This window comes from Centropristis striata, chromosome 16 (assembly GCF_030273125.1).
Source record: "Centropristis striata isolate RG_2023a ecotype Rhode Island chromosome 16, C.striata_1.0, whole genome shotgun sequence".
In the NCBI taxonomy this organism is placed as follows: Eukaryota; Metazoa; Chordata; class Actinopteri; order Perciformes; family Serranidae; genus Centropristis; species Centropristis striata.
The window spans coordinates 20961885-20976174 of record NC_081532.1 but is presented as its reverse complement, the minus strand read 5'-3'; the positions used below and the strand labels follow the sequence as shown (position 1 = coordinate 20976174).

The following is a 14290-nucleotide window of genomic DNA, read 5'->3' as shown; positions in this document are numbered from 1 at the left end:
TCCAATCACAGAAAGCGCTGTTAGACGCTTGATTTTGGAAACAAATATGGCAACCTACTAGTGCTGCACACCTCTCGAAGGTTGTTTTTAATGCAAAGGTTATCATAAATATAGTGTAAATATGCTCAGCCTGACAATAAGGGAGGTTAGTACAATTATTCGCTTCTTTTTTGAGCTCCGTTCTCCCTGGTTGTTTTGTGTATCTAACAGTTAACCTGATGTTGGGCGTTTTAAGCTGCGAATTCATCACTAGTTTAAGCTAAATGTTACAGATTTTTTTTACTACTTTTGCACCCTAACTGGCAGTTTAAACAGCTTTAAACCATCCTGTTTGGTTGTTCTGTTTTCTACATCGTATTAAAAAGTTGTATGGGTGTAGTAGAAGGCAGCTAACTGATTCAACTTTAACTATCTTGCTTTTTAAAAGTTGCTACCTGTGGTAATACCATTCATTTACCCTCAAGTAATATAAGATAAATACACCTAAAGTGTCAAAATAAAAGTATTCATCATGCAGAAATACCTTTCATAGTAATATAGGATCACCATGGTCATTATTATATTATTGAAATAAAGTGGGGCTAAACACTGTATACACTGTTGGGTAGGTTGTAACAATGAATTGTATTTATTAATTAATGTTATATGTAATATCTTCATATTCAAAGTCATTTGTTACAAACTGTCAAATATATGTAATGGTTAACAGTACAACAGTAGCAGTACAAGTACCTAGACATTGTAATAAAGTACAGTTATAATATTAACATTTTTTTTATTTGTATAGCACTTTAAAAGCTACTCAGAGAGACCTTGCATAATAAAAAAAAAACAGTGCAAGACACGGTGTAAACAAAAACAGCAACAACTAAGGACAGTAAAAGCAATGCTATTAACAACAATCTCTGTAATGATATGTGTGTTTATGTTAAAACTACCAACTTCTATGAACAATGAAAGCGATTACAGTCAAATGGATCACAGATTAAAAGCAGATAGGCCAGTAATAGGACACGTATACAATAAAGTTAATGGCTGCATTCCATATAGCTGCTTTCTGGCTCCTGATGTCGTATGTGCTGGTTTATGGCTTTTCTGTGCTTTTCATGCTATGACGATGCAAAATGTCTGCTGTGAAAAGGGTTTCTTGAGTAACTGAATAAGTATCTGACGTTCCACCACTGCTATCTCATCATTGTTCTCCAGGTGTCTTTGGCCCTCAGGGAGGGGAGAATCTCCCCAACTGAGCTCTGTAGGAAATGTCTGAACCGCATCAAGAAAACACGACATCTCAATGCTTACATCACCGTGACGGAGGAGCTGGCACTGAAGCAGGCTCAAGAAGCAGAAACCAGACTGCAACAAGGTATGGGCATGTGAGTGTGTGCATATATTCTGCACAGTCATGGGTTTTATTGCTGATCTTGTTTTCCTTCAGGTGCCCCCAAAGGTCCTCTAGATGGCATCCCATTTGCAGTCAAGGACAATTTCTGCACTGAAAAAATCAAAACTACTTGTGCTTCCAGGATGCTTAAAGGTCTGTGTGAACCTCAGTGGAAGTTCCATTGTCTTAACTTTTCAAATAATAACCTATTGTTACTTGTGCTGCAGACTACACTCCACCATACAACGCCACAGTGGTTCAGAAGCTTCTTGACCAAGGGGCTGTTCTCATGGGGAAGACCAACATGGATGAGTTTGCTATGGGGTAAGGTCATATGTGTCAGAATAGCTCTGCACTCACAGCAAAATCTAGTCTATTCTACAAATTGCTTGATAAAGTTGTTACAGTTGTGTGCACATGCAAGAAGAGACAGGATTTGTTGTTTGTCTTGCAGTGCAGGCAGTACTGACGGGGCTTTCGGTCCGGTGAGGAACCCCTGGAGCTACGCTGCTCCCTACAGAGAGCAGACAGGGGCGGCGCTGGACTCAGACTGGGTTGTCACTGGAGGAAGTTCAGGAGGAAGTGCTGCAGCTGTGGCTTCACTCACCAGCTACTTGTAAGGGAACACACACATTCACTTGTTCAGGAAAGCTGTTGCAAAGAAAAAATGTTACAAAGAAATTAAAGCATGGCCATGATATTGATATCATCAGAGACATATCAGTATCTTGGGTAAGATGCTATTTATTTTTATTTTATTCTTTATTTAAATGGTCATCAATCAACTGATACTGAATATGCATTGTTTATTTTATTTTTTATTAATTCTTGAGTTTTCACTACTAGAATTGGGTGACAATGTAATACATTGTATGTATTATGTGTAATCATTTTAAATATTCTTTTTTGTTTAAGAAAGCAGCCTTCTGAATACCTTTTAACAGTCCTATAAGTGCAAAATTCACATAGAAAAGATCTATTTTCATTCTAGCCGCCATATTGGTAATCTATAAATATTCCCCTTCTAATAGAAAAGGAAGGATTGGTGTAAATTAATCAAAATTATTTATTTTTTGTAATTTCTTGCCAGGGCTCTGGGATCAGACACAGGTGGTTCCACCCGTAACCCTGGAGCACTGTGTGGTGTCGTGGCCCTGAAGCCCACATATGGTCTGCTGTCCAGACATGGTCTCATCCCCCTCGTCAACTCCATGGACGTCCCCGGCATTATAACCCGCAGTGTCAGTGATGCAGCCATCGTCTTAGGTAGGAAACTATCGATGACCTGTCATTACATGAATGATGAGTGTTGTCGAGGCCAACATACAAACTTTTCCTGCTTTTGAATATGGGCAATCTACGTTTCAAGCTCTTTCTTTCTTTGAATGGAACTTAACTTATTTAATAGAGAATGAGATCAAATTGGTTTTGATGCACGTTTCCTCTAATATCTTGTTTGAACTTATTCATGTTTGCCCTAATGTTGCTCAAATACCACAAAGAATACTAATACTTCAGGCTTTATCTTTATAATTTTTGAGTAACATGGTTCATACAAAGTCTTGAAAGTTATGTAAACTAAAAATGTATTTATATTTTAAATATAATGATTGATTTGTTTATTTGTTTGTTTTTTCGCTGTTGCTGTAGCATATATCGTTTTTTCAGTAATTCTTCACACTGTGCATTTTGGTGGGAAACATAACTTTGTTTAAAAAAAAAAAAAACCCACAGGGCACCCTTAAATCCATCCACGTGATGGAAAGAAAATATGAAAATGAATCAGTATATCGGTCCCACATTGTTATACGTTTGTCATACTGCGATCAAATGGAAGACTTCACCTTAGATTTTGTAATGATACACAGATCTCCTCCAAGGCCTTGATATTAGAGACTCAACTACGATTCCTGCACCCTCATCACCGACAGAGCCACCTGAACTCTTTGATGTCAAGAACATCTGTGTAGGCATCCCTAAGGTGAGTTTATTAAAATTATTATATCCTCAGCATCAATGACAGCACATTTTCTTTTTAAATAAACACTTGCACAACAACAATTGTACAATGTTAGGTGTTAATAACTTAACTTTTGTCGTGTGAAGTGTACTGCAATCCTCAAGCTATCAGAAATCAAACTTAAGACGTGTAACATCAGCAGCATAGAAAAACAAACCCTAATTTCAGTTGTAAAACGTATTAATCAATCTGACTGGAGAAGAAACTGTTCATTTTTATGACCATCATCGGGACAATTTATTTGCATTATATGCTCATAAAAATGATTCTGACTAAATTTTTGTAACATTTCAGTGAATACAAATGCATTGCTGTTTCCTGTCTCTTAATGTCTGTCAGGAGTACCACGCCCCAGGGCTGTCTGAGGAGACTGTAGCTCAGTGGAGTCGTGTTGCTGACATGTTTGAGAGGGCGGGGGCGCGGGTAAAGCAAGTCTCTCTCCCCCACACCCAGTACTCCATTGTGTGCTACCACGTCCTGTGCACCGCCGAGGTGGCATCTAACATGGCCCGTTTTGACGGCCTAGAATACGGTATGAACCGGTGTATGACATGTAAAGGGTGCGGTGTGGAGCAATTCACATTAGGTGCCACATCACACATTAGATCACACAAAATCAGAAAAGGTAAATCTAGTGATTTTTTTCGTCTCTCTTCTGTCAGGTCACCGTAGTGAAGTGAACAGCTCTACTGACACCATGTACGCGTCGAGCCGACACGAGGGCTTCAACGATGTAGTGAGGGGGAGGATACTGTCTGGGAACTACTTCCTGCTCAAACAGTAAGACAACAGAGCGAATCTGCTGGCACGCTTCTCATTCATTTCTCTCATTAACTGCACACTATTTTTGAGCTGTAAGTGCCACTTTAAAACTTTTCACCTGGACCTTTATATCTGTTTATGGGGGTTACCTTTGTGTCCTTAGACATGCAATATAAGGGGCTATTGTCTGGTAGAGCTGTAATATTTCCTAAACTTTCCTTAATAATTAACCGTCAGTGTCCTCGCCCTCAGGAACTACCAGCGCTATTTCCTAAAAGCTCAGCAAGTCCGCCGGCTGATCGCAGACGATTTCAACCGAGTGTTCAGCTCAGGCGTCGACGTGCTGCTGACGCCCACCACTCTGACTGATGCAGCCCGGTACTCTGACTTCACACAGGAAGACAACCGAACACGCAGCGTGCAGGAGGACGTCTTCACCCAGCCTGTCAACATGGCCGGTAAAGAGAGAGACAGAAGGGGCAGAATGGTTCATGTACACACATACTATATACACGTACACATGCATTTACATTTACATTTAGTCATTTAGCAGACGCTTTTATCCAAAGCGACTTACAGGAAGAGTAAAAGCAAACAATCAAGGTATAGTGCAATAAGAGTTATTAGTGCTAGTGACAATTCTTTGAGGAGTAGACTTATCATGTGGTCTAGGAGAGAAGATGCTCTCTGAAGAGCTGGGTCTTCAGGAGTTTTTTAAAGGTAGAGAGGGACGCCCCTGCTCTGGTTGGAACTGGTAGTGTGTTCCACCAGCGGGGAACAAGAAGTGCAAAGAGTCTGGATTGCCTTGGACCAACGGGGGGCAGAGCCAGGCGCCGTTCATTGGAAGAGCGCAGCGGTCGTGAGGTAGCATATGTCTGAATCAGGGCGTTCAGGTAGGTAGGAGCAGTACCGGAGACAACTTTGTAGGCCAGCATTAGAGATTTGAATTTGATGCGGGCTGCAACAGGTAGCCAGTGGAGCTCAATGAGCAGCGGAGTGACATGTGACCTTTTAGGCTGGTTGTAGACCAGACGCGCCGCCGCGTTCTGGATCATCTGAATCGGTTTTACTGAGCAGGCTGGCAGGCCTGTCAGGAGGGCATTACAGTAGTCAAGTTTTGAGATGACAACAGCCTGTGTCAGGAGTTGAGTGGCATGTTGAGTTAGGTAAGGTCTGATTTTTCTGATGTTGTAAAGTGCAAAGCAGCATGACCGGGTGACTGAGGCGACATGACTGGAAAAGGTGAGTTGGTCATCAATCATCACCCCTAAGTTTCGCACCACCTTGGTGGGTGAAAGACACAGGGAGTCAATCTTGATGTTGATGTTGTGGTGTATTGTGGGTTTAGCAGGGAGGACCAGCAGTTCAGTTTTTGAAAGGTTCAGCTGGAGGTGATGTGCCTTCATCCAAGTGGCTATGTCAGAGAGGCAGTCAGAGACCCGAGCAGAGACCGATGGGTCATCAGGAGGAAATGACAGATAGAGCTGAGTGTCATCTGCATAGCAGTGATAGGAAAAGCCATGTGAGCGGATAACCTCACCCAGAGAGGTGACATGCAAAGTACTTCAGTTTTGTAAATCTTGTTTTCCATCCTGTAACAAAGGAACATTGTCAGCGCAATTAAAAGAGAAAATTACTATCTAACTCTCTTTTCTTTGTTAATCTCTGATAAACTTTCTCAGCACGTAATGTCAGCTCAGGTATACCTCAGAGCTTTAAAGGAGCGACTTTACATTCATTTTTTATCCTTTTATCACTCTCCAAACTAACTTGAAACTAACCTTGAGATCCTAATCTTTGCCCTTCCCTAAACTTTCCTTCAACTCTTTTTTTTTTTCTTCACCTCAGGTCTCCCTGCTGTTTCTGTGCCAACTGCTTTATCCGGACGCGGCCTTCCCATTGGCTTACAACTCATTGGCCCCGCCCTCCAAGACAAAAAGCTGCTCAGTGTTGCCCAATGGGTTGAGCAGAGGGTTGGGTTTCCCTCCATCAGTGACTCTGGACACTCCAGCGAGGGCAAATATGACGCAGGAAGGACCAAAAGAGAGCAGACTTCAGCTGCATGAAGAGAAGTGTGGACACATAATGGACCTTTAGTGTAACTGAGATGGACATTCTTCCTTGCAAGGACAATTTTGTCACAGTTTCAGTCTGTCACCTGCTGCTGTATGTGTTGTCTGAAGAGGGTGCTATTAAATATATGCAAGTTGGGTGATTTATTGATGGAATCATATTTATTATATATAATCTTTAAGAATGATGAAACAAGTATCCCAGACAGATAATGTACGTTTACAAGTATGAGTATCATCTGAGGTTACTGTGTCAATATCTGGAATCATAATGGAAGGATTATGGAGGAATGGAGGAAAAACTCATTGGCTTCTTTTACTTTTGAGATCAAAAATGTTGATCTGAGTCTGTTTTATTAACATTTCACTTTCATAAGTGAGAAATATAGCAGCAAGCTACAAAGTTCAAACACATATATGCATGCAGCATCAAACTCAGTGTTGCAGCATAAAACTTCCCCCCCATTGGTTTCAAACTCTGACTGCGCCACCAAGGAAACATGATTTTCACAAACCTTGTCAGAAGTTGAGGCAGTGACATCACCTGCAGAACTTTTTTAAAAATCTTTTTCAACTTAAAACACTTAAAGCTGTGAAAAATTATTTTGCTGAATATGGTGGTGAAGAGGTCATCCCACATCGCATGCAAATACACATTGTGTGGAATTAATGAAAATATCAAATGCATCTTTGTTTAGCTTGTGCATGTTTGCCTGTAAAGAGTTGGGTGATAAATTTGAATAGCAAAACACTGGACTTTTTTCCTCTTCCTCTTTTCCATTCGGCTCGAGCAGATAGTTTCCCTGAAACAATGACCACAATGTCCACATTCCAAGTGTTGGAATCGCCTCAAGCGAAATCCGTCCAGTCAGCTAATTACAGTACTGGAAAGTGGCCTAAACTAAGGAGTTACACTGAGTGCTTACTCTCACCTGACTCCAGCTCCACATAATCCAGACATAGTCCTCTGCAGGTGGGAATCCTTAATTAGCCTTGGCCTGATACTGTAATTCAAAAGAATGAAAATATATTTTTAAACATTTTTATTGTGTGCATCAACAAGCTCTGTGCAAAAAGCATGTTCATAATTGCTTTTTAAAAAAACTTTACAAGACCAAGGCTTTACATTTTTAGCCAAGAAATTGACATGCTTACCTCATATAACGGAAAATCTGACAAATTCATTTGATTATCTCATTTCCCTGTTTTCTGCTGTGGCATGTACAACTTCCTCTTTTTTTAACCTTCTCGGTATCAGCCTATGCTAATCTTATAAAGCCTATGCTATCTTATAAACAACCCAACACCAGTTGGGTTGTTATTTTGCTGCTGTTTTATTATTTTACAAAAATTTTGTAAAATAAAAAAACACACAACAGCATGGTTTATGAATTTCTTTTGAAAAATGATCTTATAAAAAATACCCAACACCAGTTTGGCTGATATTCCCTGGCTTGCATGCCCACAAAAACATGATTTTTGACTAATATATCCTGGCATGCATACAAAAGAATATTCAGGAAAATGAATACAACAGTGCAGAAAAGTATAAGCGCCAAGTAGGAGAAAAAAAGAGGAGGAAAAAGAAATGTCATTCTGCACTTGGAGAAAAAAGTCAACTTTTTCAGTTTGGTAAAGTAGACTGCAAGCCACAGATTTACCCAAAATAATAGTTGTAGTAGCTTCTACCAAGAATAGTTCATTTACGTGTCGGGGGATTTTAGTTCTACTACACCTTTAAATATTATGATTGCTTATTTCAGGACATATACATATGTATATACATATATATATATATATATATATATATATATATATATATATATATATATATATACATATATATTGCAAATGAACTCTTCTGACTCAATAAGAAGGAGATATTTCTAGCGTGGTGTTATTCAAGACCAGGTCCACTGTTCCCTACTTTTATTATAGCGCACAACCAGGAATCCCCAAATCCCAGCTCACTGTTGCTACAATTAGCATGCAGTAAGCATACTTCTAAATTAAGCACAAAACTGTTCTACATTAGTTGAAAGGAGGACAACTCAGTCTGGTAACAACACAAAGCATCTATTTAGGACTGTAGCCAGCCACGGCAGGCCACAGTAAGACAATTAAGAATGGGATTAGGAGGCTAGTTAGAGAGCTTTAAAGGGACAGTTTGACATGTTGGGACTTAGACTTATTCACATATCCCAAAATCTGGAACTCACGGCTGTGGCAGCTGATATGTCGGGCTTTAAGTCACATATATAGAGCTACCTTTGATGTTTTCAATACCTGACACGCAGCAGCACACAGAGAGCCCATCCTGGCTTCTGGTTTCCTTTGACATTCTCCTGTCCGGATGTGTGGATTTGTGTGGTATCCCCTTCTCCTCTCTTTCATCCTTGCTCCATCCCTCCCACCTGCCCAGCTCTTTCCAGTGTCTCATTTGATCCTGATCTCTGTGTTCATTACACAAATGTTGCCATCGCTCACGGCTGACAGAAAAGGACGTGCTAATGAAATCTCAGGGCTCCTCCACATACACACATGGGCCCAATGCTGCTGCACCTACAGGGTAACAGGGTCCTGGTGAAACAGTTTAATATCTGTTAAACAGCTGCAGACACTGGTCCTTCGATTCAAGCTCTCTTTTCACATCGAAATTAAAATAATATATCTACTGATACTGAAGAATATTACAGCTCGGATTAGGAATATAAAGTACTTCAGATTGGACAAGGCCTTTACAGTGCTCAGAGAAGAATCAACTGTTTGGTGTCATATTTTGAGTTTATATTCAGGTCCCTTACATAAGTAAAAGTACTTATACTTCACTACAGAATTACTCCATTACAAGTAAAAAAATTCTGCATTCAAAACTTGATTCAGCAAAAGCACAAAAGTATCAGCATCAAAATGTAAGTCCTCATTATGCAGCATGAACCCACTCAGATTACATTACATTACATGTCATTTAGCTGATGCTTTTGTCCAGAGCGACTTACAATAAGTGCATTCAACCTGAGGGTGCTCGACTTAGATCACAGTAAGTACATAACTTTAAGAGCCAACTGTAATCGCTACCGGAGTGCTTTATGTTAAAGAAGAAAAGAAGAATAGAAAAGAAGGTTTTTAATATTAGGTGACCATGACTTAACCAAGGTATTGTATTGTATTGTTGTCAGTGGGGAGCTCGTTCCACCATTTGGGTGCCAGGACAGAGAAAAGTCTGGAAGTGGTTTTGAGGCGAGTTGACCCACGCAGGGTGGGGGTTGCCAGCTGTTTGGCTGATGCAGAGTGGAGAGGGCGAGCAGGGGTGTAGGGTTTGACAAGGTCCTGGATGTAAGAAGACCTGAACCATTAGCAGTGGAGTACGCCAGAGCTAGAGTCTTGAAGCGTATCTGCAGTGGCGGTTCTATACCAATTTTGCTGTGGGGGCCAAGGAGGGGCCAGTGTTTAATCAGAGGGGCACATTAAAAATCGTCAAAAATGATATTTAAGCATTCAAAACCTTTATTTTAGCTAAAAGTCTCATATTTGGAAGAACTACATTGATTGAGGCAATGAGACTTTTGTACGACAATGACATTTCTCATTTTTGTGCACAATTACTTTTTTTAATTTTGAAAGTGCAGTACAGTGAGAATGATCTTCATATTTAGCTTTTATTGCACTATTAAACTATTATACAATGCACACATTATGGTTTCCTTTTGTGTACAATGAGATATTGTTTGAACAAAAAGTAGGTAAGAATTGTTCTGTCATTAATCGTTATAAATTATATTATTTTATATATTTTTTATATATTTTATTATTAATTTTATTATTCATTTGACACAGGGGCCACAGCAGGGGCCAAGGGCTTCTTCACAGGGGCAGTGGCCCCTGTAGGCCCCTGTGTAGAACCGCCACTGCGTATCCGATTGTTTTATATATCCTAAATATGTTATTGGATTATTATTATTGATGCATTTATGCAAGCAGTGTTTTAATCTTGTAATAATACAGCTAATTTAAACTCTTAATATACTGTTATGAGGTTTAATTTTAAAGTGAAATCTCAACCTTAAAAGTCAGCAAACTGTTGACAAACAGTTGACTCAAAATATAATGAAGTAGAAGTATAAAGTTACATAAAATGGAAATACTACAGTAAGTTCAAGTACCTCAAAATTGTATAGCACCTGAGTAAATGTACTTAGTTACATTCCCCTTCTGGTTAAAAAGGTTATGAAATGAGATATTAGACACCAGCACAGAAGAGAAAGCATCTAGATGTGGTTTCATTGGTTTGAAAAGGGGAATCTGACTGGCAATGAACAAGTCATGTTCTGCTGGAAGTGCATGCAGATACTGTATATTAATACTGTGTGTGGCTTTGTTTCTCTTTAAACCTGAGGATTAGGGACACCACTAGGTGATGCCAGGTGAAGGGATCTCCCAAAACACAGAGGTTGACTCCTTCCACAGATTAACTTCTGGTTGCATAAGCTCAGCATTCCTTTAAAGACTGTTTTTGGATGCTGCTCAAGGTCAAATATCTCCACAGGTCTTTATGTGCGAGCCAAGTGGCTTCCTCCAGGGCTGAATAGTGAAGCCAAAGTGCCACAAACCTGCAGTTCTTCAGCTGGCCACTTGAGGCTGGCTCCAAAAGTGAGTAAAATTCCATTGACACCCATGTTAAAAAAGCCCAACTTTACAGCAGAAATAAACATGTTCACAGCCTGGAACCAAGTCTCTAATTTCAACCCTCTATAACAACTGTTCAGGGATGAATCCATTTATAACTCGCCCTTTTAATTTATATTAAGGTTTAAAGTTATACATAATTAAGGGCATGTCTGCTTTAAGTGACAGACAGATGCCATTTTTACTTAAAATAAAATAATCTTAATTATACAAGCCCTCAGTGTATACACATTTCTAACAAAAGGGACATACTTTAAACTCTATTATTCTTGAATTATGAGAAATATTAAATCATTTCTCTATGAGTTTTGAGGTCAAAGAAAAGCCCAACAATTTTAGTTTTTGTCAGTTTCGATCAGTGGCATCTTTGCAGTGGTGGAAGAAGTATTGAGATCCCTTACTTCAGTAAAAGCACTAATACCACACTGTGGAATTACTCCACTACAAGTAAAAGACCTGGATTCAAAACTTAATTAAGTACAAAAGTATAAGCATCAAAATGTACCCAAAGTATCAAAAGTAGTCGTTATGCAGTATGGACACACTTAGATTGTTTTATATATTCTAAATATATTACAAGATTTCTTATTCTTATTGATGCATTTGTGTAAGCAGACTTTTAATGTTGTCAAGGCTCATTTTAACTACTTAATATACTGTTTTGTGATTTAATTTTTTTTTTTTTAAGGGTCATCATTTTAAACCGACCCATTTTTTATGGTATCTCTAGACCTGAAAAGTAACTAATGCTGTCGGCTAAATGTAGTGGAGTAAAAAGAATATACATAACATCTAAATCAAATTGTACTTACATACAGTACTTGAGTAAATGTTCTTAGTAACATTCGACCAGTGCATCTTTGTCAACAGCATGTTTTGAGACCATCAAATAAAACTAAGTGAACTCATGTGGGAGTTAAACTTTTATTCCCATTTAGAGTAAAATTAATTCTCATGTTAAGTTAATGTTTAGTTTACTATTTCTCAGTGCTAATAGTCAACAATCATATAAATGTATTTATATATATAAATATTTATTATCTAATCATATTCATTAACACTTAAAATGTGTATTTTGGTTAAAACTAATGCAAAAACACCATATAAATTACTTAAATGCCTTTTGTAAATGTATTTAGTTTCCATAGACAACATTTTAGACAGTTTTAACTTTTAAAAAAAATCTCTGACACAACATAAAAATATTAATCACACCTATCAGACATCGCATCGAAATGTCATTATATAAAACATAAAATACACCCTACAGTACTGTGTGTCAGAAAGAAACACACTGTATTACCAGAAAGCCAAGATGATTTAAAGGTTGTCACCATAGTAACCAGATAATCGGATAACTTATTAACTGCTGGTATAAGTTCCTCATGCAGAAAGACTTGTTTGACGGATAACTGGCTCCTCATGCTTACAATCGATGTTGAAAGCATGAGCCTGTGAAATTGAATTCAAAGGATGTTCGTGTTGAGGTGTCAAAAACAGGAACAGGAAAAAAGGATGTGTTGACTGATTTGCACACAGCATTTGGCTACAACCCACAGAGCACGACAAACACTGGAAATGTAGTAAGGGGCATGAGGTGAGTGGGTGGGGGGGTTGGTGGTTACCAAAACCATGCCATGTCTGAAGCATCGCATGATGAGCCTCACAGCACCCCGTGCATCCTGCTAAAGCGTCTTCCGTTAAGGAACTATGCCGCTACCTTAACTCTGTGTTTAATCTTACCTTATCTTGCTGAAATTACTAAGAAATCGTACACCCTGTGTGCACGGGAAGTGTTTAATATCTTTGAGTCTCAAGTTCTGCTTTTATACAAGTTGTGGGGTCAGAGCACACCTGAAACTCCCTGAAGCGTTGATGCGTATCATTAGAGTAAATGTAATAAGTGAAAGGATCTTTATAATGTCATGGATAATAAGGTCATACAAGCTCTGTATCAAAGTATCATTAATGGTGCTGCTCCAATGTATTTTCTGTGAAACACATGAAAGCAAGCAAAGAGTTGCTTCCTGTCCCTTTTCACTAAGCTTAAAACAGGCTTTGAAATGAGATATCTCTCTCTTTTTCACATAGAGAGCGAGAGGGAGAGAGAGAGGGAGAGAGAGAGAAAGAGGATGAATGAAAAAGCTTACTTATTTTCTTTTTAGTTAATGTCTTTTTTAGTTACTTGTTACCTACAATGTTCAGACAGTGTCTGTTCAGTGCTAAATAGCATGAAAGTCTTCATTGGTGGACACTTTTATACGTCTGTCTCTGTCTCTAACAGGTGGTTGTTTACCTGTCTATCACTTCCAAACAGTAACAAGTGCATACGATGAAAGAGCCATTGATGGTGCAGCTAAACTATTAAAACAGACAAAGAAATTAACGTGGATTTTGTTGAGGATATCTTAGCCTGCATCAAACTAATAATGGCAGTTAGAGCTTGCAGCCATGCTATTACCTGTGTACCACTACACAGTGGTGGTATAAGCTAAATGCTAACTTTACTGTGCTAACACACACAATGGCGAAACTAATATGCTTAGCAGATGCTAGCACTTGCCACTTTGTCTTTTTAAACACTAACATTTTGCTAACTAGTGCGAAACACAAAGTATAGAAGGTTTTGGAGAAATTGATCTTTTGATGATACTAGATGTAAAGTTAAGGGATGATGACTGTAAATCATCCTGAGTGGGATAAGAATGTGTGTACCAAAGTTAATGGCAGTCCATCCCTCAAAGCTACTAACGTGAGCATGCTAGAAACCAAAATCATATGGTTCATCTGGGAACCTTAAATGTACGTACAATATTTTGTGCCAGTCAATCTAGTAGATATTAAAGTTCAAATACTTTAAAATTTTAAAGTTGCGATGATTTTTAAAAATATATATAGATATAAACAGTATAAAGAGGTGTAAAGACTGTGAAAGTATCAAAATGCTAAATCAGCCCTCAGGACATCGGTGATGTTGTGATGTCACAACTATACTCTATACTGCCCTACAAAGTCTAACTGCAGTAACTACATTTTTGGTCAAACTGACTTATAACTAAAAATGAACTTCTTGATGTCTGTTTTATCTTGTGTGAGTTCAATTTTGCTTTATTTCAGAGAAATAATTATATAAAAACCACAAAATCCAACTCAAAACCAAGCAGTTATTGCACTTATCACAGTCTGCTTTTGATACCTATCTTTAAAGTGCGCTTCAATGTTCGATTTTCCAATAATATTCAAATAGTTTCCAGCGAATATCAATGTTCAATGTGTATGTGCTGGATGATGTGCGAATACATACTTCCTACGGGCACTGCACTAGTATATACTAATTTAAACATAAAAATAATAGAAAGTATAAGT

At 38.5% G+C, this 14290-nt stretch overlaps 1 protein-coding gene across 2 annotated transcripts; it reads left to right on the top strand.

Annotated features, from left to right (window-relative positions):
* The first annotated feature begins 21 nt into the window (after positions 1-21).
* qrsl1 (glutaminyl-tRNA amidotransferase subunit QRSL1) lies at positions 22-6377 on the top strand. 2 transcript variants are annotated; one of them, XM_059352805.1, is made up of 11 exons: positions 22-145; positions 1207-1366; positions 1439-1537; positions 1612-1708; positions 1839-2000; positions 2475-2650; positions 3265-3365; positions 3744-3936; positions 4067-4184; positions 4419-4624; positions 6015-6377. In XM_059352805.1, the coding sequence occupies exons 1-11, from the start codon at positions 122-124 to the stop codon at positions 6230-6232; spliced, it is 1554 nt and encodes a 517-aa protein (XP_059208788.1). In that variant the 5' UTR covers positions 22-121; the 3' UTR covers positions 6233-6377. The 2 variants fall into 2 exon arrangements, with proteins under 2 accessions (XP_059208788.1, XP_059208787.1); XM_059352804.1 differs by having other exon boundaries at positions 3253-3365.
* Positions 6378-14290: the final 7913 nt, after the last annotated feature.

Excerpts from the sequence above, each read along its gene's own strand:
- qrsl1 (XM_059352804.1), top strand. The coding sequence starts at position 122 with ATGCTCAGCCTGACAATAAGGGAG. Across the intron at positions 4,185-4,418 it reads AACTACTTCCTGCTCAAACA|GAACTACCAGCGCTATTTCC; the intron begins GTAAGACAACAG and ends CCTCGCCCTCAG. Across the intron at positions 4,625-6,014 it reads CCAGCCTGTCAACATGGCCG|GTCTCCCTGCTGTTTCTGTG; the intron begins GTAAAGAGAGAG and ends TCTTCACCTCAG.